This window comes from Ochotona princeps, chromosome 22 (genome assembly GCF_030435755.1).
Source record: "Ochotona princeps isolate mOchPri1 chromosome 22, mOchPri1.hap1, whole genome shotgun sequence".
NCBI classification, from domain to species: domain Eukaryota; kingdom Metazoa; phylum Chordata; class Mammalia; order Lagomorpha; family Ochotonidae; genus Ochotona; species Ochotona princeps.
The window spans coordinates 2511161-2538628 of record NC_080853.1 but is presented as its reverse complement, the minus strand read 5'-3'; the positions used below and the strand labels follow the sequence as shown (position 1 = coordinate 2538628).

At 53.6% G+C, this 27468-nt stretch overlaps 1 protein-coding gene and 1 long non-coding RNA gene across 2 annotated transcripts in view; both read left to right on the top strand.

Annotated features, from left to right (window-relative positions):
- VAPB (VAMP associated protein B and C) overlaps window positions 1-24894 on the top strand; it is a 39632-nt gene extending 14738 nt beyond the window's left edge. The window contains exons 2-6 of the mRNA XM_058679475.1: window positions 5142-5294; window positions 17186-17289; window positions 20621-20701; window positions 21775-21960; window positions 24288-24894. Coding sequence (XP_058535458.1) covers window positions 5142-5294; window positions 17186-17289; window positions 20621-20701; window positions 21775-21960; window positions 24288-24446 — 683 coding nt within the window. The 3' untranslated portion in view covers window positions 24447-24894. The remainder of the gene's footprint in view (window positions 1-5141; window positions 5295-17185; window positions 17290-20620; window positions 20702-21774; window positions 21961-24287) is intronic.
- Window positions 18675-19295, top strand: LOC131482965 (uncharacterized). The gene is made up of 3 exons (XR_009247444.1): window positions 18675-18813; window positions 18999-19050; window positions 19126-19295. It is a non-coding gene; the product is annotated as an uncharacterized LOC131482965 (long non-coding RNA).
- Window positions 24895-27468: the final 2574 nt, after the last annotated feature.

Below are 27468 nucleotides of genomic sequence, written 5' to 3'. Positions count from 1 at the left end.
GTGGGGCCCACTGCACAGCAGAGGGGCTAGGGAGGGCAGAAGGCAGTGGGATGCCTTCTGTAACAGGCCCATGCCCCCCAATTTGAATATACTTTCCCCATACACGGAGTTGGTTCTATTAAACCCTGATGGTCTTTTTGTCTTAACAAAATCCATCAGAAGTTGGAGACGCCTGGAGACCGATTATTACCCTCCCAAACGGTAATCTTATTTTTTGGAGGGTTGTGAAAAGAGATATTGTGTGTTTGCAGGCATATAAAATAATACAGCTCTGTTTATGCACAGTGAAAGAAATCTTTGTAGAGTGAGCAATGGTGAGCTTAAATTGAACAGGCTGGGTCCTGATAGATCATACATCAAGCTGGTAGCATACATAGTTTGCATTTCAAAGGTACTGAAGCTATACCAGGAGAGAAGTTACGGAGGAAAGGTGTTTGTAATGGCAGGATGGCATGAACTCCAGAAAGGAGGACAGGTCGTCTTCCTGTAGAATAGAGCCTCTTGTTTCTCTGTCTCCGTCTCTCTAGCTCTCTCTGCCTCTCTCTCATCCCGCCCCTTTCAAAAAAGAAAAAATCAGTAAAATTGAATGACAGACATGGGAGAGGTGCTACCAAAAATGAGTTAATATAAATGATCAAACATTTTTTTAGAAAATTCTTTTTGGAGCAGGTTTAAGTTTATAGTAAAGGTGAGCAAGGAGGTCCCCTCTGCCCCATCTGTGCCTGTCCGCAGCCTCCATGCTGTGTCCACTGGCCACGGGGGTCCCCTGGCCGCAGTGACGGCGGCACCTGGGACGCGTGCTGTTCCTGGATGAAGCAGAGCCCCCCTCCCAGGCACACAGACCCCAGCCAGGCCCCTGCTGGTTCCCCTCCGCTCCCGCGGCCTCTGCTCTTCTCGCTGTCTCCTAGTTTACCTTTCCCAGAAAGCCGTGTGGTTGGTACCACACAATCTACCACTTTTCTTTTTCTTTTTTAAGATGTATTTGTTTTTATGGCAGATTTACAGAGAAAAAGAGAGACAGAAGAGAAGGTCTTCTATCTGCTAGTTTAGTCCCAGGTTACTACAACGGCCAGAGCTGAGCTGATCCAAAGCTGGGAACCAGGAGCTTCTTCCCGGTCTCCCACGTGGTCGCAGGGTCCCAAGGCTTTGGGTCGTCCTCGACTGCTTTCCCAGGCCACGACCAGGGAGCTGGATCGGAAGTGGAGAAGCTGGGATACAAACCGATGATTCTAGCACTACAGGACAGAGGACTGCTTGTTTGGTTGTGGCAGGCCCACACTCTGCAGCCTTTCTCCTTGCCTGCATGTGCTCAGCAGTGCGCGTTGAAGGATCCTCCTGGGCTTTTGGGGGCTTTCCTGGATGTTCTGCAATTTATCACCACATGCTGGTTCCCGGTTGTTGTGTGCCTCTGTGGTTGTGCATGCGTGTTCAGCCCATCCAAGCAGAGGCTGAGGAGCATGAGCGCTGCCTCGGATGGCTGTTCTGGTCTGTAAGACGCTCCTCCCACTCTCTTCCTAAGGGGCTGTACGTGTGCATTGCCACCATTGGTGAGTGAGTGTTCTGGCTGTTCCACACCCGAAGCCAGGAGCCAGGAGCTTCTTCCGGGTCTCCCATGTGGATGAGGGTCCCAAGGCTTTGGGTCGTCCTCAACTGCTTCCCCAGGCCACAAGCAGGGAGCTGGATGGGAAGTGGAGCTGCCAGGACTCTAACCAGCGCCCGTATGGGAGGCCAGCATTGCAGGATGAGGCTCAGTGTGCTAGGCCTCTGCACCAGCCCCTACTGCACACCCCATAGGCTTACTTTCTAGTTTTATGTAGCCATAACCTGCAATAAGGAATGGAATATTAGAGAGAAAAATGATTTAAAGGATGTGTTGCAAATCTAGAGGCACAAATCATTTTTCTCATCTCTCCAAAGAAAAAAGGTCTGACTTTTGAGGTAGCTTTCATTTGTAAAACTGGCTCTGTACTTCATAAGCAGTGTTTAAATTCATTGGTGATACATGTGCATGTTGGTATAGTAAAATCCCATTTTTTGCATAATGCTTTCATGGAAATGGCAGTTTTATGAAATGAGAGACTAGTAAAAATCTGAATGATGCTCACAAGGCTTTGCATCATTTTTATTGAGGTTTTTGTGTATTCTAATTCATTAATACAGAGGGGAAGGAGGGCACTAACATGGTTTATCTCCTGTAATTACTCAACCGAATAGAATTTATTTTCGATAAAATTCTCTAAGCAAATTGCCCTGAGTAGGGAGAAGAGGCTGGCCTGTTCTCACCCAATTAGAGTCTCCCCGCGGGACTGTGCTATTTGGCCACCTTGCTAGCATGGCTCCCCTCTGGAGTTATACAAGTGGCTGGCCCAGAAGACCCCAAGTGTAAAGTCCTGGGGTGTGTGTGGGCTGTTTATCTGACCCTGCTCACTGCAAAACTGTGTGTCTCTGATCATTAAGACGGCCTCTGGTGTCTCTCACACGGAGAAGCCGGTGGAGATGGCCGTGCCCTCGAAGGCCCCGGGGGAGTTTTCCACAACCAGCTTGGTGTTCACGGGGAAATTGGATTCAATTCCATGATAAGACCCCATCGACTTCAGAAGTCGGCATGTGAGGAAGACTGGGAACTGGACGTGTGTTGTTAGCTGCGTCCCCACGGCAGGCAGCCTCGGGGTGCTGGTGCTCAGGGCCTGTGGGAGTGCCCGGCGTCAGGGGCGTCAGGGTTCTGCTGTCTGGTGGAAGTGGGAAACTTCAGGCTCCAACCTACAAACCCTCGAGGCCCATGCGTGGTGTCACTGCCCACCTTGTGCTTGAAGGTCACGGTCTCTAGGGGTTCCACATCTTTGGGCCCTCTCTTCTCTGTCTCAGCACTGTGGGGCTCCTGAAGCTGGGGCTGGGCTTTTTGAGGGGCTGGGGGACCAGAAGGGGTCGTCCTTTGTTGGAGCTGATGTGACAGAGGGCTGGGAGTATGCGTGCTTTCTCTGCTGCTACCTTTGACTCCAGTGGCCGGCTTTCCTGATGACCTGACCTTGCCCTTGTTATAGCGATCCTTCCTTCAGTGACTTGGCTTCTTCGTTAGGAGTCAGACTGCCTGTGCTGGAGAAGGGCAGAGGCACAGAGAGCCGCTCTTGCCACACCGTGCGTCTGCAGCCCACGTCCTGCTTCTTGCTCGGGGCCAAGACACTGCAGCAAGGATGGCACCCTGGCAGTCTGGTTCTCCAGCATGGCTGCACATCCTCCTGGCCTCTTAGATGAGTGTTCAGCTGAGATCAGAAACCAAGGATGTCTCCCAGCTGTACCCACAGAAGCCTTCCAGCTTCCTGCCCCCCCCCAGAAGCAGGTGGAGGAACTCTAGGCATTTCGTTCTTGGGTTTTCAGTCAGGGAATGAGAACCCTTTTAGCATCACTCACTGCTAGATGGTGGCCAGGAGTGCTGTCTGCTGTTCAGTGAATCCAGGTGTGCCTTCCTGAGGTGTCCAGACAAGTGGTACCCACAGGCAGGTGGATGACCCAGGCCCCGAGAGGGACCTGGTGGGAACCGCCCAAGCTGTCACAGCTCTGCCACGCAGAGCCCAAAACCGGTGGTGGTGGTGGCCAGAGGATGTGGGGCGGACCGGGGGCGCTGCAGCCAGAGGCTGGCCCTCTCCTCTGGGCTGAGCGCATGTCGCTGGGAGCAGAGGGGCCAAGCGGGTGGTCATTTCTGGCAGGGGCATGGTGTATGCTTGCTGCATTTCTCTGCAGCTGGGTTCAGCTGGGTACGGTTTTCTGTGTTTACCTGGTGTAAGCTTGGACATGTGAACATTGTTTTATGCTCAGATTGTCCCCTTAATATGCACATCAGTCACCTTGGAACAAATTTGTCTTTCATAAATAAGCCTTATGGCGTAACTGGCTGTAGTTTATTTGATTTTGAAATTGAGTCCCTTTTCCTTTCTTCCTTTTCTTCATTATTGATTTCTTAATTTGCGTTTAAATTAAACCCGTATCAAATTGATTCTCACACCCTGAGTCCCTCTAGGAAGCTGCCAGGGGTTTTAATTTTGCTCCGGCTAATCCACAGGTAGCTTCCTTTTGGTGACTGACCCGGATGAGGCGGGTAAGGCCCAGTCCTTGGCCTCAGAACACAACTTTGGTTACCTTTGTAGAGGCTTAGTGGGACAGATAAGCTGAGGGGCTGTTTCTTCTTGAGCCAGGAGGACACCCCTTCCCCATACCCATCTTCTGTTTCCTTGTGAGGGGGGTGAAGAGCTCCCCTGGAGGAAGCACTGCGGGGCGGGTTTGCATGTGGAAATATGCGGATTTGAAAGGGGTAGAAAAGGGTCTGCAGGGCCTTGTGGTTCAACCGCCTCGCTCGGGGTTGGGTGGTTGCAAAAGGCAGTGTGCAGTGCAGGGTCTGGTTTCTGTCCTCCTACTCCCAACCCCGCCCCAGTGTGTGTGTCTGTGCTGTTTGTGTATGCATAGATGACGTGGCGAGCTCTCCGTATTATTAGTATCAACTACCTCAGGGGACAAGGGAAAAGCTTATTAACTTGCTCTTTATGCATCTTTTATTGTTTAGTTTGTTTTAAGAAGCATGTTTTACTTTTTAAATTAAAAAATCTAATGAAGTCGGAAATGAATAAATAATAGTAATGAAAAATATCCTGAGGGTACCGAGCTTGGTTTTTGTCTTCCAATGGCCTGGGCTGCTTGAAGGGAGTGCAGCTCAGCTGGCGGCTGCCCAGCGGGGCCTGGGGCTTCTCTCGCAGCCCCCAGCTGGCCTGGGAGCAGCAGCCCCTTGGCCTTCGCTGGCCCTGATGCTCTTGGCACACCTGGCCCTGGGCGATCGTTCTGGGTGCAGCCCGTGCTGATCTTCACTCCGCCATGGCAGGTATCAGCGCTGAGCTGGCGGGTTGGGACTACCAGTGGATGGCATGAAGGCTTGGGCCAGGTGCTTCTGCGCCTCAGTCTCTCCTGTGCCCCATTGCAGGTGCTCTGGTGAGGCGCCATGTGGGGGCCCCAGGAAGCAGTGACTGCTAGAACCCATACCTTGGTGCCCCCAGCCCTCCACGTTGGTGAGCTCATGCTGGCGCTTGAGCCTTGCCTCACCACATGCTGCACCTTCCCCCCTCAGACATGCAGTCAGCCCACGTTTCACTCTGCAGGGCCCTTCACCGATGTCGTCACCACCAACCTGAAGCTGGGCAACCCGACAGATCGGAACGTGTGCTTCAAAGTGAAGACCACGGCCCCTCGCAGGTACTGCGTGCGGCCCAACAGCGGGGTCATTGATGCAGGGGCCTCCATCAACGTGTCTGGTAAGTGCTGGGGCTCAGAAGGCCCTGGGCCAGCCTGGAGCAAAGGCAGGGGGTGGGGTCCTCTTGGAGTTGCATGGGCCCAGTAACCCCAGCTCTCCCGCTGTGATGTCCCTCTACCCTGGTTCAGTGCTCACAGCTGCCGCGCCCCAACAGTTAGAGGAAAATCAGAGTGACTTGGGCTTTAACTTCAGAATGAGTTTGGTTTTTACTCCCTGGAAATTAAATCTGTCCTATGGCAATAAATAAAAAAAGACTAAACAAACTTAATTTTACTTTGTGGGAGAAAGCAAAATGGAGTTATTTTATTTAAGCTAAGTGATTTCTGACATTAAGCCTGTGTCATTCCCAGTGATTGGTAACTCACTTTGCTGATTGCATACAGCTCAGGCTGCTAAGAGCTGAGGGGCTGGCATGCAGTGTAGGGTGCCTGCTGTGGGGGTGGCGGACCTCCACCACTGCTCTCTGCAAGTGTGTGTGAGAAGATGCAGGCATAGTGCACAATGAACACTGGCTTCTGCGTGAAGGCAGGTGGAAGTAGTGGCTTGGAGTTTAAATGAAATAACCTGGTATCTCCTCAGGACTGCTGGAGTCCAGGAGGAACCGTGGGCAGGGCGTGTTTACCTGGAAATCACCCTGACTCAGTGTCCGTGAGACTTCTGGGGCCTTGGTTTTCCATGAGCTCCTGCTGGCTTTGCCATGGTAGGTGTTGACTGTGAGACGTTTGGTCATCCGTTTGACACTTCCAAGATGACTCGCCTCTGTGGAGATGAGATGCCTGGTGTCTCCAGTCTGCTTCTCCCTGTGTCCGCTGGCCTCTCCGCAAGGTGCCTCTCCGAGCCCACAGGTCCTCACTGGAACTCTGAAACGCGGGCTTTATTTTTTTAAGTTCTAGACTTTCTTCTTTAAAGATTTTTGTATTTACTTGAAAGGCAGAGTTAAAGAGAGAGCGACAGATGTTCCACCTTCAGGTTCATTCCCTGCATGACCAGAGATCCACAGTCAGAGTCAGGGCACTCCTCTGCACCTCCCATGTGGCTGCAGGAGCCCAGGCACCTTGGCTGCCATCTCCTGCTTTCTCAGGTGCCTTAGCCGCAGCCGAAGGCAGGGCTTGAACTGGCATCTGTGTGGGGTGTTGGTGTTGCAAGTAGCAGCTTCACTCACCTACACCAAAGCACCAGCCACTGAAATAGAGTTATTATGCAGGAGAAGTGGGGTAGCAGCCAGCAGTGGCTTTGAAGCTTCTGTGCTGGCCCCACACACATAAACAAGCTGGTGTTGTGTGGTGAGCATGGGGCAGGAAGCTAGTGAGTGCCTAGTCTGCCCGGTGGTAAAGCCATGCTCTCCAGATGTGGCATGCTGAGGAAATGCAGGGCCCTGGTTGCTGGTCACCTGCTTAGGGGAGATCAAGTGTGTGGTCTTGACCTTCACTCTTCAGGTCAGCATGCAGGGTGTGGAAGGGGGCTGTGCTGCTTAGGGTCACCTGGTCTTGATCCAGGGCTTGGTTCAGGCAGAGTTAGTGAGAAGCTGACCCCACAGGGACAGCGAGCAGCTGTGTGTGTGGAGGACTCTGCCTGGGCAGGAAGAGGTTCCTTTGCTTTCACTTGGCATTTATCTCGGTACTTAAGGGAATCTGGCCACACATACCCCTATCCCCCCCGCCTCCCGCCCCAACAGTCTTGCTGCTGGGCCAGGGAGAGGGTGCCGTGTCAGGGCTGTGTGTAGGCAGTGCGCTGTCCACTGACCCTTTAGCATGCAGCTGCACAATGACATTGTGGTGAGTGTGTGGAGCTGCCAGAGTCCTTTGGGAGAGGGAGGTTGCCAATGGTTAGGCCGCCTTCCCTGCCTCCCCAGGTGCCTGCATGGCCTCTGTGCTGGAGTCGGGAAGCGTCATCAGCCCGCTGGGTCCCCAGAAAGATGGCTTCTGCCTCACCCAGAGGCAGAGGGGACATCACCTTGTCCCTCCACTAGTTTTGACAGAAACTGGGAGTTTTTGTAGAGGAGAGATGATACAGTGTTTGGATTGACTTCTAGGAATTATTTATTTTTGTTGGAAAGTCAGATCTACAGAGAAGAGGAGAGACAGAGAGGAAGATCTTCCATCCACGGGCTCACTCCCCAAGTGGCCACAACAGCTGGAGCTGAGCTGATCTGAAGCCAGGAGGCAGGAGCTCTTCCAGGTGCAGGGTCCCAAGGCTTTGGGCTGTCCTCGACTGCTCTCCCGGGGCACAGGCAGGGAGCTGGATAAGAAGTAGAGCAACCAGGATTAGAACCAGTGCCCATATGGGATCCCAGCGCGTGCAAGGTGAGGATTTAGTTACTGAGCCATTGCACCAGGTCCTGAATTGCCTTCTAGAACCAAGTTAATTCCAAGACTTTCCTAACTTTGAGAGAAGTATCATGATTTTTTTTTTTCTTCTGTGATATGGATTTATTATTTTGTGAAAAGCTACTGGTAAATCTTTAAGCAGTTGTTAAGAAGGTGGCCATCACATTAATGTAAAATCCTGCCAGCATCATTCTAGCTGCCCACAGAATGTCACAGATGCCAGAGGAGGACACCCCTGCAAAGGCTGGTGTTAGGAGAGGCTGGAGGAGGAGCAAAGAGGAGGGTAGGTGAGGATGGTGAGGATGTGTCTGCCTGGAAGGCACAGGGTCGCCTCCTCGGGGCCAAGGCACTCGCCCTCCCCTTTCAGATGGCCTGACACTCCAGAGCATTCACATTTGCTGCAACATGTGGGCCGTCTCCTTTTGCCCGACTTAAAACCTGTTAGAACACTCACAGGTGGAGTAGCAGCTTGGCAAAGGCATGTGTCTGGAGACAGTGGTGAATGTGGGGGCCGTTATTCTGTGTCCTCGAGATAGCTGCCTGCTGGCTGGGCAGCGCCCAGGAGCTGCTGGGGCACTTGGTGGTTGTGCCTGTTAGCCGGGGGCCTTGGCTGTGGCCCCTGCCTCTGGCCGATGGAGCTCCGCAGAAGAGACACTCTCCCGGAGGCTGCGGACCAGCAGACTGCATTTCCCCCTTGAGAGTCAGATGCAAGGAAAGGCAAACTTTGAATGAATGAATTGTTTGTGGCAGCCGGGGGTCCCCCGTTTGTTCTAGCTTTGCAGGATTAAATCTGTTTTCTGGACTGTATGGTGGGGAGGTATTTTTAAGGTAGATAATTTCTGAAAATGTCTTTGTGGTAAGCCATTAGTGGTTGTGAAACTTTTTTTAATACTGCAGTTTAATAATGAGGGAGTTTTCCATTAATATTCCAAACCATGTTTGCCAGTGGATACGGCAGGTGAAGTGGTAAAATTATGGGCCCATCAAAAATACTTAACGCTTCCTGTAATATGATATTAAGTTTAATATTTTTATAACCTTCACTGAATTCTAATTTCACTAAAGTAGCAAACACGCTTCCATTTGCAGTTCAATTATGCACGTTGGTTGCCTGTGTACCAAGCAAATTAGAAATGCAAAATGTGTCTGTGTTAGGGGTGCTGGAAGGAGTCATTAAAGATACTGTGTTTAGGTGCCAGAGTGCCTGTGTGTGCCCTGGAGCTGAAAATGGATCAAAGACAAACACACACCAAGTCCCCAGATCTGAATCTGTATTTTAAATTAGAATGTGAAGAATGAAGGAGTGGTGTTCATGCCTGTCAGAGCCCTTTCAGCACTGTTTCTGATTCCATTTATAAAAGCATAAAGTTCTTGCAATAAAATCCTGAGGGCAGACAAGGAATAGCAGTAGCTCTTCTTGGATGCAGGCACTGGTCAGCCACTGTACCGGGCAGGATTGCCGTTGATAAGCTTCCTTTAAGACTGCCGCATCAGGGTGTGTCACTGGAGGGGCAGCCCTGGACCTGCCAGCCTTGGGCGGAGTGCCCTGCCCAGCACCTGCAGCCAGAGGAGCCGGGTACTTGTCGGGCAGAGGCCGCTGGCCAGGCAGCACCGAGGGTCTGGGCCTCAACAGCAGCAGCTTTCTCCTTTCCTTCTCTGGTTCTTTGCTTTCAAAGTCCTGCTAAATGAGGGGGTTTTTTTGGTTTTGTTTTTGGTAAGATTTATTAGTATCTAAAAGGCAGATTTACAGAGAGAAGGAGAAACAGAGAGAAAGATCTTCCATCTACTGATTCACAACCCAAGAAGTCACAACAGTCGTAGCTGAGCTGATCTGAAACCAGGAGCCAGGAGCTTCTCCTGGGTCTTCCATTTGGATGCAGGGACTCAAAGACTTGAACCATGCTTTGCTTCAGGCTGTAAGCAGGGAGCTAGATTGGAAATAGTGCAGCTGAAACTCAAACTGATGCCCCTATGAGATGCCAGCGCTGCAGGTGGGGCTTAATGTACCTCACCATGGCACCAGCCCCAGTAAACAGACCTTTCCATGAACCAGGTTATTACTCAGTTGAAAAACTGAGTTGACCCACTTTCATATCAAAGTATGAATTTTTCCTAGATGAGATTCTGAGTAAAAAAGTTACTGACAATTTCAGCCTACTTGTGCTTTTAGAAATGTTTTTGAAAATTTATTTCTGGGCCCGGTGCGGTGGCCTAACAGCTAAAGTCCTCGCCTTAAGCCACCGGGATCCCATATGGGTACTGGTTCTAATCCCGGCAGCCTCGCTTCCCGTCCAGCATCTTGCTTGTGGCCTGGGAGAGCAGTCGAGGACGGCCCAAAGCCTTCGGAACCTGCACCTGCATGGGAGACCTGGAAGAAGTTCCTGGCTCCTGGCTTTGGATTGGCACAGCTGTTGTGGCCGTTGCAGTCACTTAGGGAATGAATCATCGGACAGAAGATCTTCCTCTCTGTATATCTGACTTTGCAGTAAGAAATAAATGAATCTTTTTAAAAAAAAATTATTTCTGTTTCTCTTGTCTGAGAAGCAGAAATAGAGAGCCCTCCCTTCTCTTGTCTCCAGGGAAGGCATCGAGGGTCCCACAGGAGAAGGCGAGCATGCTCACGTGCGCCCGTAGAAGCCTCGGCCCTGTTGCTGCAGGCTGGTGTCCCTCGGGGCCTCGCTGTCCTTGGGTGACCCGGAGCAGTGGCGGCTGCCAGTATGCGTCTTTGATTAGTTTGTAAGACACTGTCTGAGGCCCAGCAAGTGCAGGCTGTAGGTGAGGGGTGAGTGAACATGGTGGGTTGCTCCCGAAGACCCCCAGAGGGTGCAGGCTTCGGAGCGCTTTGAGGGCTGGAAGAAGGCGTGACTCCTGCACGTGAGCGCTGCCGCCACACAGCACTGCTCAGTTGATGTGGAAGGACAGGCTGGCCGGCAGGAGGGTGTCCACGGCACAGCTGGCCGGCAGGAGGGTGTCCACGGCACAGCTGGCCGGCAGGAGGGTGTCCACGGCACAGCTGGCCGGCAGGAGGGTGTCCACGGCACAGCTGGCCGGCAGGAGGGTGTCCACGGCACAGCTGCAGCGCCTGCAGGTTCCCAGCCCCTCCCAGGCTGATTGCTTCTCGTGCTCTGGGGACAACAGGCCCTGTATGAATTTGCCAGTCAAGTCCTGGACGGTGTGGCACACCTGGATGTGTGGGACGGAGTCCAGAAGATGCTCTGGGAGACTAAGCTGGGGGCAGAGCCTGGCGGGACGGGCCTGGGCTCAGGGCTCAGTGTGCAGACTGCTGTTGGACCGTGGGTGCTCTGAGCAGGAGGGACTGAGTTGCGGATCCCTAACTTGCAAATAGTTTATTTATAAGTTAAGGCAGGGCCACGGCAGGGAGGGAGTGGAGACAGGCACGCACACACTCAGGCAGGTCTTCTGTGTTTTGATTCATTCCCCAAGTGGCCTGAACAGCCAGGGCTGTGCCCAACAAAGCCAGGAACCTGGAATTCTCCGTGTCTTCAGCTCCCGAGTGGGTGGCAGGGTCTCAAGGATGTGGGCCACTCCCCGCTGCCTTCCCAGGCTCGTTAGCAGGGGACTGGACAGCAAGTGGAACAGCCAAGACTGAGCCAGCAATCTGATGTGGGATGCCGGCACCACAGGTGGAAGATGAATGGACTGCGCCATCATACCAGCCCCAGAAATTTTTTTAAGTAGATTTGGATCAGTGGAGTTCATATGATGTAAAGAGGTTAGTGGGAAAGATTGAAGTTCGGGGTCTCCAGGATCTATATGTAGGATAATTTGAATGGAAGGCAAAGGGGAGACTGGAAGAAATCCAGCAGTGAGTCTGAGTAAGCCTGAGCTGGCCATACCCATGACAACTGTGGAGAGAGACACTGAGGCTGGACTCAAGGCTGGATAGGAGTGAAGCTGTGCCGAGCACCTGCTGCTAGTTGGCTGTCAGCCTGGGGCACTGGTGTGTGCGCTCTGGCCCGCTGCTACTGTGTGGGGTCAGGGAGGTGTGTCATGAGCTGTGTGGAAAGACAGGCTGACCTGACCGAGGACTGTGCCAGAAGTCTAGGAAGACCCTGCGCTCCCGCGGTCCCTGTTTGCAGTCTGTAAGTGCCAGAAGTAGCCGCAGCCCAATGCAGTAACAGTGGGCTGTGGTTGGCCCCTGGGTTGTCTCTGGCGACCGGCACCGGCTTCTTGCTAATGTGGTATCAGCAGATACATTTTAAAAAGGAGGATAGATGGTTCATTGAAGAGGGGTTTATCATCTGTCTCTGGTATTCAAGTGAAATAAATTAAGTTAATGGGGAGCTCTTTTATAGCCTGTCATGGAAAAAAGTACATAATTTCTGTCAAAATTTGCATGTATGGAGTTGAAAGAAGACAGGAGTAACAACATTTATTCTGTCATGTTCTCATTAAGTTCCACTGACACAGTGCAGCAAATTGAATCTGACATGAGGTGGTAGAAGCTGAGAAACACCAACTTTTTGACAACAAGTTAGGGGCCATGCCAAGTGCAAGGTAGACCCTGCCCTGGTGGGTAAGTGCCAACAGCTGCTCCTTGGACCCCTCTGCAGGTGGAAGGAGTGGGTGCTGAGCGCTCCCAGGAGCGGGTCTCTGCCCGTGTGCTTCTTGCACTCTTCCCGGCCCTGGCAGGCCCTGGCAGGTGACGGCTGTGCTGTTCCCAGGTCCCCCTGGGGTGGAGGGGGCAGGCGGGATGCCCCCTGGGGTGATGGGGGCAGGCTGGATGCCCCCTGGGGCGATGGGGGGCAGGCTGGATGCCCCCTGGGGTGATGGGGGCAGGCGGGATGCCCCCTGGGGTGATGGGGGCAGGCTGGATGTCCCCTGGGGTGATGGGGGGCAGGCGGGATGCCCCTTGGGATGATGGGGGGCAGGTGGGATGCCTGCGGCCTGTGAGGCCTGAGGTCTGGTGCTGGTCTTCAGGAAGAGCTGCAGGGCAGGGACATCTCAGATGCTCTGCCGCCAAGGGGAACTGGAGGCTTGCATGGGCTGGGCTCCTTTCTCCCTTCTCTCAAGGGTGCCAGGCAGGGCAGGGCAAGCGGTGCATTCCCTTGAGCCCCCAGAGTGGGTCATGTGGTACTGAGGCAGCTTGTAGCGGAGCTGTGGGCACCCCCACCTTGCAGCCCAGCAATCCTTGGTAATCCTAAACATGGAGGACCTGGAGAGCTTTGTGTGTGTGTGTGTGTGTGTGTGTGATATAACAGAAATTGTACATCTGTTAATTCATGAAGAGGAACAATAGTAAGTCAGTTATATATGTGTGTATATATATATATATATTTTTTTTTTTTTTTGTGTGCAATTTTTTTATTATTATTAATTTCATTGCATAATGTGACACATTTGTTTTTATGCACTGGAATTCCCCCCACCCCTCCCCAAACCCTCCCCCCACCCCCACGGTGGATTACTCCACCTTGTTGCATTTCCATAGTTCAAATTCAGTTGACATTCTTATATTTTTAAGGCTTACTTGTTTTTACTGGAAAGTCAGAGCTACACAGAGAAAGGGAAAGACAGGGAGATCTTCCATCTGTGATTTGGGGAGTGACTCCCCCAGTAGCTGCAGCAGTCAGAGTTGGGCCAGTCAGCCTGGGAGCCAGCGTCTCCTATGCGCGGTAGGGACTGTGAGCAGGGAGCCAGATCAAAAGGATGTGTTCATACAGGATGCTAACACCAACAGGGAGCAGATTAGCATGTTATACCACCACATTGGCCCCAATAAATCAGTTACATTTTAACAGGGTGCTATTTTTAATACAAAAATAACTTTGCAAAATATTAGTGAGAGGCATTTTTCATTGGTGTTCATTTTTGTGAAAGACGGGCTGGATTCTTGTCTGCTTTGGTGTTTAGGCCGCTGTGATGTGTTGTGGTGAGAGCGTGTGACGGACAGCCACGCAGAGCTGTGACTGCAGGCAGTGTGTTGTTCTAAAGCCTGCCCAGGCAGCGCTGGATGCACTCCCATGCTGTCACAGCAGACCCTCCCCTGAGTTCTGCAAGAGTGCAGTCGCCAGGCACCTGCCACAGTGCTCCTGGCGCTGGAGCTTTGTGTCATTGCTGTCTGTCCGTCTTGTGTTTCCAATGATTTTTGTAGTACAAGATTGGGTAGAAAATACTTGCTGAGTTCCACGGATCTTCCCTGTGTTGATAAATTTCCTTATGTAGTCTCAGATATGTGTCATTTGTTAATATCTCCACGGGTGGTCAGAGCAGTCTTAAGGGTTTGGGGACCTGCACGTTTTCCACCGTTACTGTTTTTATTTGAAGGCACGGACTTCTCATTGGCAACAGCTCTGAGTTTTCCTCGGAGGGGCCTCAGCTCGAATTTTTGAGAACACACTGCTGGGTTCTCAGGTCCTGGTCCCCAGGCTCTGTCTACTGAAGGGGCAGAGAGTGCCCTGTGGAGCGCGCCTGACCGAGCGGGGGGCCTGGAGTGGAGTCAGAGGAGAGCTTTTTATTGCTTCACTGAGGTGACAGAGCTAGAGAGAGAGAAGGATGGGCAGGCAGAGACAAAGAGGGAGAAGCAGAAAGAGAAGGGTCTTCCATCCATTTGCTGGTTCATTCTCCTATGGCCACAGTGGCCAGGGCAAGGCCGATAGTCCTTCGCAAGAACCCAGGGGCCTGAGGCGTCATCCGTTGTCCACAGCCTCCCAAGTGCACTAGCAGAAAGCTGGATTGGAAGTAGAGCAGCCAAGACTCCCAGCCAACACATAGTATGGGTTGCCAGCAAGCAGTGACTTACTTACCCCATTGTGCCACACCACCAGCCCGAAAAGAATTCTTTTTTTTTTTTTAAGATTTATTTGAGGGCCCGGTATGGTAGCCTAGTGGCTAAAGTCCTTACCTTGCATGCGCTGGGATGCTATATGGGCACTGGTTCTAATCCCAGCAGTCCCACTTCCCATCCAGCTCCCTGTTTGTGGCCTGGGAAAGCAGTTGAGGATGGCCTTGAGGCCCTGCACCCGCAAGGGAGACCCAGAGGAAGCTCCTGGCTCCTAGCTTCAGATCAGTGCAGCTGTGGCTGTTGCGGCCACTTGGGGAGTGAATCAGCAGATGGAAGATCTCTGTCTGTCCTCTTCATATATCTGACTTTCCAATTAAAAAAAAAGTTTTAAAAAAGATTTATTTGAAAGAGCTATAGAGAGGAAAAGACAGAGAAAAATTTGCCAGGTGCCAGTCACTTCCTAGGAGGTTATAGTGAAGCCAGGAGCTTCGTTAGGGTATCCGCGGTAGGGGCAGGGGCCCACGTACATGGGCCATCTTCTGTGGCTTCCCCAGAACATACTGGAAAGGAGTTGGATCACGAAGAAGTAGAGCAGCAGGGACTTAAGCTGATACCCACATGGGAAGCCAGCGTCACAGGTGGCGGCTCTTCCTGCCCCGCCACATGTCAGCCCCACGAATCTTAAGTGAAACTAGTATTTTAAAAATTGAGAGTGTGTGGCAGAGTGCAGCTCAGTCGTGGTGAGTACCAGGTGATCCTCCAGCCTCCATCCATGCCAGGCTCTCTTCTGGTGCACTGTCCATGCAGGGGGCAAGGCCTGGAGCAGTCCCAAGGCACCCCCCTCAGGGGACCTGCGTGGGTCTGAGAAATGACAGAATGTTATGTGCAATCAGCCAAGCAAGACTCGAGATTTTCAGAAGTAAGTTCACTTGAACTTGGAGCGTACTTTGAGGGCTATCCATCCGCAGCCCAAGAGAGCACTTGCACTTGCACAGGAGGATTTGCTGCGTCCTGGGTCTGTCCTCCTCATTGCAGTCTTGTAGGAGACACGCTGTGGACCTCCCTAAGGTTAGGTGCCAAGCCCAGGCCAGTGACAGTCTATCCACAGGAGAGCACTTGTCAGTTCAATGATGTCACAGGAAGAACTGGCTGCCTTCTGGGTTGACAGCCTCTCGTAAGTGCTTGGCATCATGGTACATGAGGTTAAACTGCTACCAGCGATGTCAGTATCACACGGGAGTGCCAGTTTGAGTCCTGGCCGCTTCACTTCCGGTCCAGCTCCCTGCTCATGGTCCTGGGACCAGCAGGAGGACCAGCACCCCAGGAGGAGACCCAGGTTGGTGGAGTTCCAGGCTCCTGGCTTTGGCTCCCAGCGCCAGCATTTGCTGCCATTTAGAGAATAAGCAGATGCAAGATCTCTCCCTGCGTCTGTGCGTGTTTCTGTCTCTCCTTCTCCATAATGAGAGGAAAGCCACTAGGAAGGCCCGTTCATTCAGGAATACACCGAGTCTTTATCCCTGCAGGAATAAGATTCCAAGAAGATGGCTCTTGTGTTCTTGAGTGACCTTTGTCCTCCCTGCCGGGGTACTGTTTGGATCTGGAGTTTTCAGACCAAACATCCTTATTTGAGTAATCCATCGCTAGACATTGTGTTGTGTACAAACCGCAGTTAATAGAAGATTCACTCTCTACCATGTATTGTGGCAGCCATGTGTGGTTAGTTTTCAGTGGACTTATTTTATCCCCATGGTGGACAGGGTCCCCGCGTCTCCAAGATGGACAAGGTTCCCAGGGCCATGTTGTAGGACCAGAGTGCAGGAACTGAGTCCACCTGGCGTGGGAGCATCCAGTGGAGCACAGGAGGTGCTGGGGTCAGAGGTGGCTCACCGTGACCTTGAGCAGGCCGCCACCCTATGGAGCCAGCTTTCCCTGCTGCCTCCCCTTTGTTTGCTGCCCAAGGTGCATGAGTGACGGCCTTTGAAGGCAAGAGGATGCTGACGGGCACAGGAAAGAGTGAGGGCCCTGCCACCGGGCCACCAGACTGCTGGGCTTGGGTGTGCCCTTGTGCAAGAGGTTCATTTCTGTGTGCCTTAGAGTGGTGGGTATCAGGGTCATGCTGCCTGCTCCCCACCTCCCTCTGCAGGCGTCAGTGGGATCTCAGGAGACCCGAAGTCCTATGGAGTCAGTACCACAGGGGATTTTCCTGCACATGCCAGCCTCAGACTTGCAGCACAGGGCTTCTTGAAGCGGGTAGGACCTCATCTTCCCTTGGGAATGAAACTGAAGGAGGCCTGTGATGCATGGCCCATGGGACCCCTGGTGTGGGTTACCGGCTTCTTAGGGAGCAAATGGGCTGTGAGCTGGGCTGTTGGGCCTCTGCTCTCACAAGTCTTGGGACAAGAAGTCTCTTGTGTTCTGTTGGCACAACTCTACTTAAAGCATTCCTTGATGAAGCAGGTGGGGTGTGGGGTGCGAGGCAGCCAAGACGCCCCCTTCCATGGCCAAGGTTGTTCTCTTTCTGTTCTGTTATTTGGGGTGTGTTTCTTGAACAGACCCAGGGTTGTGGTCTCCTCCTTGCCTCGCTGTCCTTTAAGGCCTTCCCTGGGCGGTACCTTAGTGTTGGCACTCCGAGCCCCAGGCTGTGACCTCGCAGTGGAGAAGATGCTGGGTATCTCGGGGCTTCCACACCGAGGCTTCTGGAAGCTTTCCTGAGGCTCTGAGGCAGGATGCCCAGGAGCAGCTTCCTGACCACAGAGCAAGCATGACGAATGGTATGGATAACAAGCTCTGACCCTCCTAATGGAATATTTTCTTTCTCAGTGATGTTACAGCCTTTCGATTATGATCCCAATGAGAAAAGTAAGCACAAGTTTATGGTTCAGTCTATGTTTGCGCCAACTGACACTTCTGACATGGAAGCAGTAGTAAGTACTGAACGCTTCTTACTTTTTTCCAGTAATAACCGTAACAAAACCCAATTAGGAACAGAATTGTGGGTGCATGCATATCAAAGTGTGCGGAACTGTTTAAGGGGAGCAGTATTTGCAAGACTTGGCCCTCCCCTGCAGCTAACAGCATTTTCCTCTGTGTCAGTATGGAATACTCTTCTCCCAGACTCCTGAGCTGAGCGCCTCAGCAGTCGCTTGCCATCGTGGGTTGTGCCTTGTGTGGGTGGGATGCCATGGTGGCCTGGTGGGCCCCTCTTGCCTCAGGCTGTCCTGGCTTCTCCTGCTGGGCCTTCGTCCCTGCCCGCCCACACCCCCGCCCCTGCTCCTCACTCCCCAGTCCCCAACCCTACTTCCCACTCCCTTGGTTAAGTACATTTCACTTTTGTCTTCATTTTTGGTAAAATTAAGATGACCTCCTTTTTTTTTTTTTTTTTTTTTTTTTACAAAATGAGTAGATGATATTGTATTTTTGATGCTTCTGGAAAAAGGTAATAGTGGAAGTTGTCCCTCAAGTCAGCTTTGACAAAGCTGCCTGGTTCCACACTGTGACGGAGGATCAAGGCTGCAGACAGGCTGTGTAGCATGGGACGGCGCCCCGGGGGCTGCTGGGAGGGACACTCTTGTCGTCTGCTGTGCTTTGCTCTGAGCTACAGCCAATGGCTTGTCGCATGCAGAGCCATCTCCCTGGCCCTGGGTCACCACCCAGCGTCCCGAGTCCTGAAGAGCATGTTAGGCCGTCTTTGTTGGTGTTTGACTCTTGGGCAGAAATCAAAGGGCAAGTCGGGGGTTTGTGGTGCCAGGCCATCCGCCCTGCTAACTGTGTGATGAAGGTGGCAGAGGAGAGCCGTTTCTGAGACACACTGAGTACGCATGTCTGGCTGCGAAGCTGACATGGCCTTCTTCCTTTGTGGCCAGGCGCAGGTGTCATGCACTCAGGAGGTAAACTGAGGCTGAGATGACAGTGCATGTGGTCATGATGGCGGAGTGCTGCCTGCGGCCGGTGGCCTGGGTGGACGTCTGTTTTGTCCGAGTGAGCTGCAGGCCGAGAGCTCGTGCTGTGTGCTCCACGTGCTAGTGGGATTTTTGTAACAGTTCCAGACAGTTATTTTTTGCACAAAGTGTACATTGTACAAAATTCTAGAACTATGCAAATGAGCATGAACTAAAAGTGATTCATAATTTCCTATTTGACCATGGTGAAAGAGAATTGTCTAGTCCTTTGTCTTTATTGTCAAATGTTTTTATTGTGCGGTGGCCGCTGTCTCCTGGAGTGGCGTTTGCTGCCACTGAGCTGCCTTTGCTGCTTTGCCTTCACAGACTGTCTCTTCTTCTCCTTTGCAAAATGGCAGAGAGGAACACATGCACACTCACAGGCACACAAAGATGTCTTCCATCCACTGGTTCATGGCCCACGTGCCCTCAATAGCCAGGGCTGGTCCAGGCTGAAAGCAGGAGCCAGGAGCTCTGTCTGTGTCCCGCGTGTGGGTGACCGTGGCCTAGGTCTGTGTCCCCCGTGTGGGTGACCGTGCCTTCCTAGGTCTGTGTTCCTAATGCGGGTGACCGTGTCTTCCTAGGTCTGTGTGCCCCATGTGGGTGACCGTGCCTTGCTAGGTCTGTGTCCCTAATGTGGGTGACTGTGCCTTCCTAGGTCTGTGTCCCCCATGTGGGTGACCATGCCTTCCTAGGTCTGTGTCCCCCGTGTGGGTGACCATGCCTTCCTAGGTCTGTGTCCCCCGTGTGGGTGACCGTGCCTTCCTAGGTGTGTGTCCCCCATGTGGGTGACCGTGCCTTCCTAGATACGTTGGCAGGAAGCTGTGTCAGAAGAAGAGGAGCTAGCACTCGGGCTAGCCTTCTGGTGTGGGCTTTGAGGGTCCTAAGCCGTCTTCACCGTACCGCAGCCTGGCACCAGTCAGGAGGTATCTGTGGTGTGGAGCCCGTTGACTGTAGCAGGCGGGCATCGTGGCATTTTAGACCGACCTGCCTCTGTGCGAGAGCAGCCCCTCTTGTAGCCCGGAACAGTTTTCCTCTGAAGAGCGTTGGTGAGCATTAGTACCTGCTCGGTCAGTGCACAGTCAGCACTGTCCACTTAGGGCCAAGTGGCCTTTGCTTGCTCGCTTCCAGGAGAGTTCCCTGTCTGGCCCTGTCTGTTTCTCCCAGCCTTGAAGCTGGTGAGCGCTCAGCCCAGTTGACACTGCTGCCTAGGATGCCCGAGTTTCAGACCCTCTAGTGGTGTCCTTACCATGAAAGTTAGACTCAGTCGTTTTGGGCAACAGTGTCCTCGGGATTCCCCGTAGCCCCTGGAGAGGCCTCCCCTGCCAGCTGTCCCCTCTCTGATGGTGTGGTCTGGTCACTGGCCTGGACAGGCTGTGACTGCCAGCTCGCCAGTGTCCGAGTGTGTTTGCCCCTGTGACTAATTGGTGATCAATATGGAGCCCATGTGGCTGTCGTGCTGGCCAGCAGTCTGTCACCTGGTGACTTAGCATCCAGCGCTGACCCTCCCCTGTTAGTGCTTGGACACATGCACAGAGGAACAAGCTGATGGTGTGTGATGCCCTTAGCCCACACCCTCCCGGAGCCCAGGGCCCTGCAGCATCTGCTGAGTGGCAGCATGCGTCTGGGGAATGGGTCTGTTGGCACCTGCCCGCCACTCCTGGGCCTGACAGGCAGCTCGTCCCTGGTTGGGAGTCTTGGCACTTGTGTTGCTCTTGCTGCCTCCTGCATGACTTCAAGGAGGACGTGCACTTGGGGTTAGGGGGATTCTGCCCCCCTTTTCTGTATCACAGTCTTGCACTTGTACTGGTCTGCAGCTCTCGGAACACCCCAGAAGCCCCATCTTCCTCCTGCAAGGGGCAGTGAGCCAGGACACATCCCACCCCTCAGGCACAGCCACGGTGGTGGAGACCGCTCCTGGGTGTTTGGCCCAGGGCTCCCGAGCCGCCTGCAGCCACCTGCGCTGTGCTCTTGGTGAGGGCTGTGCGCCTGAACTACAGTGGCTTTTCTTGGGGAGCACCAGTGTTAACTGCGGCTGCCCAGACACCATGCCGTGGTTACCCCTGCCCAGTGTGCTGCCTCCCAGGGCCAGCAGCGGGGGCACAGTCAGGTGGCAGACCGCCAGGGTGATGGAACACATCGATGTTGGGCGAGTCCTGTCATGTGAAAGACGCTGAAATCTCAGTGGATGCAAGTTCTTTATTTGACATACATTAGGGCTTTCTCATTAAGAGTATTTTCCTGAAATTGTCAGAGAAAAAAATTACTCTTCCAGCAGCTTTATAATATCCTGATTATTAAATTTAAATTGTTTTAGTGGAAGGAGGCAAAACCGGAAGACCTTATGGATTCAAAACTTAGATGTGTGTTTGAATTGCCGGCAGAAAATGATAAACCAGTAAGTATGTTTATAGTTGACGGTAATTGAATATTGCAAGCTGATACTGATTTGCATACCATCTCCCGCAAAACCAAGATCCAGGTTGGCAAATTATTTTCCTCCTCTAATGTGTGAAGAAAACAAATGAGCTGCAGGCGGCCTTTCCGGACGCAGCCTGGGGAGCTGTGCACTGCAACATCCTGCTGAGATGGTTTTTCCCCTGAAGAGTGCAACCTGTTGTCTGGCTGTCGCCATGTTGCAAGGCCCTGAGTGCTCCTTTGGCTTGGCAGAGAGGTGGCTGTCAGGCAGTGGCTGAGACCCCAATGGGGTGGTTTCCCTTTGGCCATGGTGCTTGGCTCCTAGGCTGTGTAGTTCGGAAGACTCCAGGCCTGTCCCTCAGGGCCCCCTCTCCGAGCCCTGGCTCCTCTCCATTGGTGTGGGTTCCCGACCTCTGTCCCAGCTTCCTTGGGGTGTCCTGAACACCTCTCTGCCCTCTGCTTGCTGAATCCCAGTGGCTCCCCACCCCGGGACAGCCAGGGATGACTGGAGATCCTGCTGTCTGTGTGCAGACCGGGCACGCCTCCCCGTACTCCCCCAACAGACCCCTCCTGAGCAAGCTCAGTGGGCTCAACAGGGGGCGCCCCACCCAGAAGGGCAGTCAGGGCTGGTGTGTGTCTGCTGCAGACTTGAGTGCCAGACTCCAGGCTGTGTCCCCTTCTCGGCAGTCTCCAAGTTTGGGGCTGTTGACTAAGCGCGCCTCTGTATGGCCTCCTCCAGTGCCGCCCCCACAGCCCCAGTCTGCTGTTCGGGGGGATTCAACGCCACTGCAGCCACGGCCTTTTCTCTCTCCGTGAACTGTCGGTCTCAGCCGGATTCTGAGATTTGGCCCTGTCCATGATTTCTAGGGCCCCGTTGCTGTCGATTATTAAGTCACTAGATACAGTGATCCATTTTGGAAATAAATGTGACAGTTTACAGTGTGGCTGAAGCATTGCTACGGGTATTGTTTGCTGAGAACTACTTTACTTTGCATAAAAATGTCCTTTATTATCTGGTTGGTGACACTTGGGCTTTCATTTATTTCTGAACAGCATGATGTAGAAATAAATAAAATTATACCCGCTACTGCGTCAAAGACAGAGACTCCGACAGTGTCTAAGTCGCTGCCTTCTGCTCTGGACGACACGGAAGTGAAGAAGGTGATGGAAGAGTGTAAGAGGCTGCAGGGCCAAGTGCAGAGGCTGCAGGAAGAGAACAAGCAGCTCAGAGTCACCAAGGTAACGGGCGTGGCCTGTCCCTGCCTCCCCAGGGGCTGGGGGCGTGGCTGGGGCGTGGCTGGGGCGCGGCTGTGGGGTTTGCCCACCTGACTCGCAGGGAGGCGTTGCCAAACTTCTGTCATGTTCTCTAAAGGATCTCCATCCCTCCCCGACCCTCGCCATTAAGGACCGCTGTCCTTGAACAGAAATTTCTTAACTGTTTCAAACTCCATTGGAGTGAATTGAAAATAGAATTTGAGACTAATCCTGAGTCACAGGTGGACATCTGGCCTGGACTCTGCTGCTGTTGGAAATTTGAGAAGGGGAGAGAGGGAGCAGAGAGAGAGTGAGCGAGCCCCGGTCCACTGGTTCACTGCCCAGATGCCCAAGACAGAAGGTGCATGGTGGGAACTTGATGCTTGGACCCCTGTGGCCTCCAGGGACCTGGAATCAGGAGCTGGAGCTGGGCTTGAACCTGGTGCTTGGGGGCATGCTCTCTCACACTGGCGGTCCCTGCCACCAGCCCCAGTGCCTACACCTGTGACCTCTTGCCCCTTGGGTGTGATTTCAAGTTTTCCCAAGCAGCAGTGGCTCGTCGAAACAGCAACCTGGCGACGTGGTTGGCCGCGGGGTGTTCCCGCAGTAGCCAGGAGCTGACGGTGTGGAAGGAGACCCGGCTTGCTCCTGTTGCGGCAGGGACAAGGCCTGTGGTGCTCGGAAGTGGCGCTCGGGCAGTGTACGCCTGGCCTGCTCACATTCAGCACTCCTCGGGCTTTGATTTGAAATGCCTCGAAGACGCTTCCAGCTTCAGAGGCTTGAGTCCGCCTTGACACAGGATTAGAGAGAATATTCGGAACATCTGATTGTGGGCACTTGGGTGCCAGCTTAACTCTTTAGGCCTGCCTGTTCTCCTAATCTTGATTGTGCCACCCAAGCATGTAATAGGTTTTCAGTCTTTGGCGACCATAGCACCAGGCACCAGGATAGATTGCCTCTTCCCTCTTGGTTATTCCGACAGTGAAGTGGACGGAAGAGGCCTGGCAGAGTGTGGGAATTGGCATTCAGGCCGTCCTGATTGGCCCCTCTGGTGACTTCTTTCTGTGTGGAGTAAATTAGGAAGTCGGCACTTCACTTTTTGGCTGAGTAGCTTCTTCCTGAGTCTGTTTCTCTCGGGAAGCAGCTCTGTATCATTTCAAGTGATAAATAGGTAGAAATAGCTCCTACATAAGCCCAGCACAGCAAACGATGCATTTTGCTGCGCCTATTTTTTTAAGTTAATCAAATGCCGCCAGTCATTTATCACTGTGCAGTGATGCCAGCCAAGCACCACAAGCCGAGTGTCTGTAAAATATTACCGGACCGTTCTGGACGCCAGAAGAGCCTTGGTCCTGCCAGACCCTGACTGCTTCTTCTGCGCTGGCTGCTTCCTTCGTTCGGGCCAGCGGAATTACTGAGGCTGCACTGTGTGCCCCGGGGGGCTTCGTGCGCATAGCCCCTGCCCTTGAACAGTAACCACTCAGTGTGATAGATGGTTCCTCAGCAGGAACAGCAAGCTGCAAAGAAGGCTGATTCTGTGGGCACATCTGCCTGCGGACTTGGGCCATGGGACAGCAAGTGGGGGCGTGACTGCAGAGCCTGGAGGATGTGGCGGACACACTGGACCCTCAGCATGGCCCGCTGCTTCTCCAGCAACACCGGGCAGTGGATGGGAGTGGACAGCCAGTGCACAGAGACTAGCTGGGGCCCCATGTCCTTGTGCTTAGAGGAAAGGATGTGCCGCTCTTAGAAGTCCACACGCTAGGAGGGAAGTGTCTGGCTTTGGCAGAGGTCCACATATAAAGTAGGATGATGAAGGGTTACGTTTTGGAAGCTCAGTCTTCTGTGCCCCACAGACCCCGGGACCTGGCCCCCAGCTCTGCCCACGGGTTTCTGTGCCCCACAGACCCTGAGACCTGGCCCCCAGCTCTGCCCACAGCTCTGTATCATGTTCTTCCGGGGCTTCTGCTGCTCACAGCTGTACTTTCAGAAATCGGTGGTCAGGGGAGCCAGGGCCAGAGATGGGTGATGTGGCCAGCCAGGTGGGCAGATGGCACCAGGACATTCAAGGCCCAGCGGAGCCCTGTCCATGGTGCCCTGCCCGCTCTGTGTCCAAACGCAGTGTCTGGCAGTACTGTGTAGGACAGATGGAGGGAGGAGGGGCCTGGGTGGTGTTTTTCTCAGCGCCCCCACCCAGGTCCTTGCCATGAGCCTCAGTGGGTTCATTTGCGCAGTGAGGTGTCCCGTGACTCGGCTGCGCTGTGCACGTAGCGTGGCTCACAGCCCTGGCCAACGCGTGTTTGTTCCCACAGGAAGAAGACGGGCTCCGCCTGAGGAAGACGGTGCCAAGCCACAGCCCAATTTCAGCCTTGGCCGCAGCCGGGAAGGAGGAAGGCCTGAGCACCCGGCTCCTGGCACTGGTGGTCTTGTTCTTCATCGTCGGTGTGATTATAGGGAAGATTGCCTTGTAGGGGCAGCATGCCAAGGGGGGCAGATTGGATTAACGGATCCACCATATAATGGGATTGAAATTTATCATAACCCTGTGTAAAAAGAAATTAACGTATGATGACGTCTCACAGGTCTTGCCTTTAAATTATCCCTCCCCCACATACGCATACACACACGCACACGTGAGCACACACACAAGTAGAACACACTAAACTGTCTTTTAGAAAGTTGCAAACATGTAGTAGATGATTGGGAGTCAGATGATCTTCATTTACAGTGAGGGAAACCGTGACAAATGCCACACTGTAATGTCCTTGCACCTGCTGCTAGGCCTTGCTCTGTGTCGCTGGATTACCGCCCTGACGACTCTGTTTCTTGCCCGCTGGTGCCTGCCGCCCTCTCCTCCCCCGCCCAGGGGCTGGAGTCCCGCAGCCGGAGTGCGGCCCTCTGCGCCTGGGAGAGCTCCCCGCTGCCTGCCTGGGGTGTCCATCACATCGCCCGTCTGTTGGAACTCTCCATCCCTGGGACTGAGACAAGGTCTCTGCGGTGGCAGCATGGGACGTCCCGGAGCCAACGGGGCCTGTGCTGAGCAACCCCACACTCAGAAAGACAGCCATGCTTCGTTCTCTCCAAGGGACCAAGCTGAATTACTGTGGGTTCACGCAGTGAAACAGAACTGTTACCCAGAGATGTTTAATGCAGATTTAACTTATTTAGTGTATTTCATCTCATGCTTTCATTTTGTCACGAGAGCACAGTTAGTGCCATGGCCTGGAGGCTACCCGTGCTCCAGGCACCGGGTTGTGAAGCCAGTTGGGCCACGGCAGGCAGTGGGCACTATTGTCACAAGGTGCCCGGCGCTTATCACAACAGCTGCAGGTGGGCTCTCCATGTCCCCAAGAGGCCTGGTTGGAGCAGTGACAGCTCTGCGTCGCCCCTTGCACATGGTCCTGTGCTGTCAGGGCTGGGTTAGGTTGGGCAGGGCCAGCAGAGGGGGAGGCGAGTCGGGAGAGCACGATTGTGTTTGGTGACGCCATGGGAGACCCATCCAGTTCTGTTCAACTCTAGCATCTTGGAAAAAAAAATAAATAAAACCGCAACATGAAGAGTGCTTTGTCACTTTGTCACATAGCTCTGCGGGGAGAACGATGGCCCGCTCGTCATCAAGGTTGTTTACAAATGAGTCCTGCCGCTGAGGGATGTGCGTCAGACCACCTCGCGCACCCAGCGGCTCCAGGACGTCGGCGGCTGCGCGGTTGAAGGAGACGCGGCCTTCAGCGTCCAGGGCAGCTCCAGTGGCTATGCACACCTCGGGTCCTCAGAGGTCATGACAAACGCTGAGCAGGGGCCTCATGGATTTAAAAAATAATGTCACACCAAAGCACATGTCTCTGTTGATCCCATTTCTCCAGGAGCTCCTGGTGTTCCCTTGTACGTGTGTGCATGTGTGTACTCCTGGTCGGCCTCCACTGAGGCCGTGGAGATGAAGCTGCTGGCGGTCTCTGGTGCCTGTCTCCTGGCCCTTCGGATCAGGGGCCGTGCGGGGCTGCTGCCAGCCGTGGGCTGGGACCCCAGCACAGGCGTGGGTTGAGAGGCCCAGTTCATCTACAGCCAGACAGCAGCCAGTCACACGGCTGTGCTGGCAGCTTGGGCTCGGGGCCTGTGGCGGGGCTGTCATTGGGCAGCTTGCTATCTTTGTGTCTTGGTAAAAACAGGTTTCCATAAGCCACAGGTGCTGGCATCCAGCGTGGGGCAGACCAATTGCCGGGAGCACCCATGGCTCCGATTGTACCAGCACACGGGGAGGCTGTTCTGGTCAGGCAAGCAAGCAAAAGGAGCTGTGAGTGTAGGTGCGGCAGCAAATCCGTCTGTAGCCTGCAGTCCCACCCGGAAGGACCCCTGATGGCAGTGAGTAGGCAGCCGCAGGCCCTGGCACTGGAGCACAGCCTGCCGTGTGTTTGCTAAAACAGCTGTAGGGCTGCAGCTGCAGAGCTGCAAAGGTGGTCGGACCTGAGGCTTTGCAGGTGATTGCATGTTGGCTACACAGCTAGCAGGAGGTGCTCCGCTTCTGGGAGGACGGAGACCTCCAGAATTCTCAGCTGACAGTGTTGAAGCCCACAGCTGTCCCCTCCTAAGTCAGCCTCTGCATTCGGGACCTGGAGAACACACAGGTTGGTTGGTCTGTTTTAAATTTATTGAAATTTAAGCGTCAGATGAGAGGGAGACACAGCTGGAGTGAGAGAGCTATCCCCCGTCTGCTGACTTATCCAAGCGACTGCGCCATTTTGAGGCCACAAACTCCATCTGGGTCCCCTGTGAGTGCCGGGCCAAGACAGCTGGGCCATCTTGTGCTGCCTTTGCAGGAGCAGCAACAGGGAGTGGGATTAGAAGCAGAGCCAAGGCCTGGAACTGGTGCTTGTGTGGGATGCCGGCACCACAGGCAGCAGCCTGCTTTGCTACACCACCTGGTGTGTCCAAGTGGGACTCTGTGACAGAGTGGAGGCAGGAAGGGGCGCTGCTGGGTGGCGGTGGGAGAGCAAGCCATGCTCTGATGTGCCGGAGGGACCTGTCGGAGGGGTGTACCTGCTCCCGTTTGCAGGAGTCGCAGCCTGCAGGGCACACACTCACATGCTGGTGGTTGTGGGATGAAAGAAAGAAAAACGAGCATGGGGCAAGGAAGAGATGATCACGGCCTTGTCCAGGTTGTCCGCTCTGCCCCAGGAGGTCGGAGGCAGACTATCAGGAACAAGCAGGAAAGCGGGGCCGAGGCCCTGGCAGCTCATGGCCGCTGCCCCCGGCAGCTCTGCCTGCTCTGGGCTCCTCGGCTGCCGCGCCAGCCCGGTGCCTGCCAGTGCATAAGATAAGAACAGTCAAAAATCCTGTCCATTCTTACTGATGGATTTTTTTTAAGGATTTATCTATTTTTATTGGAAGGTCAGATTTGCAGAGAGAAGGAGAGACAAAAAGATCTTATGTCTGCTGGTTCACACTCGAGATGGCCACGATGGTCAGAACTGAGCTGACTCAAAGCCAGGAACCAGG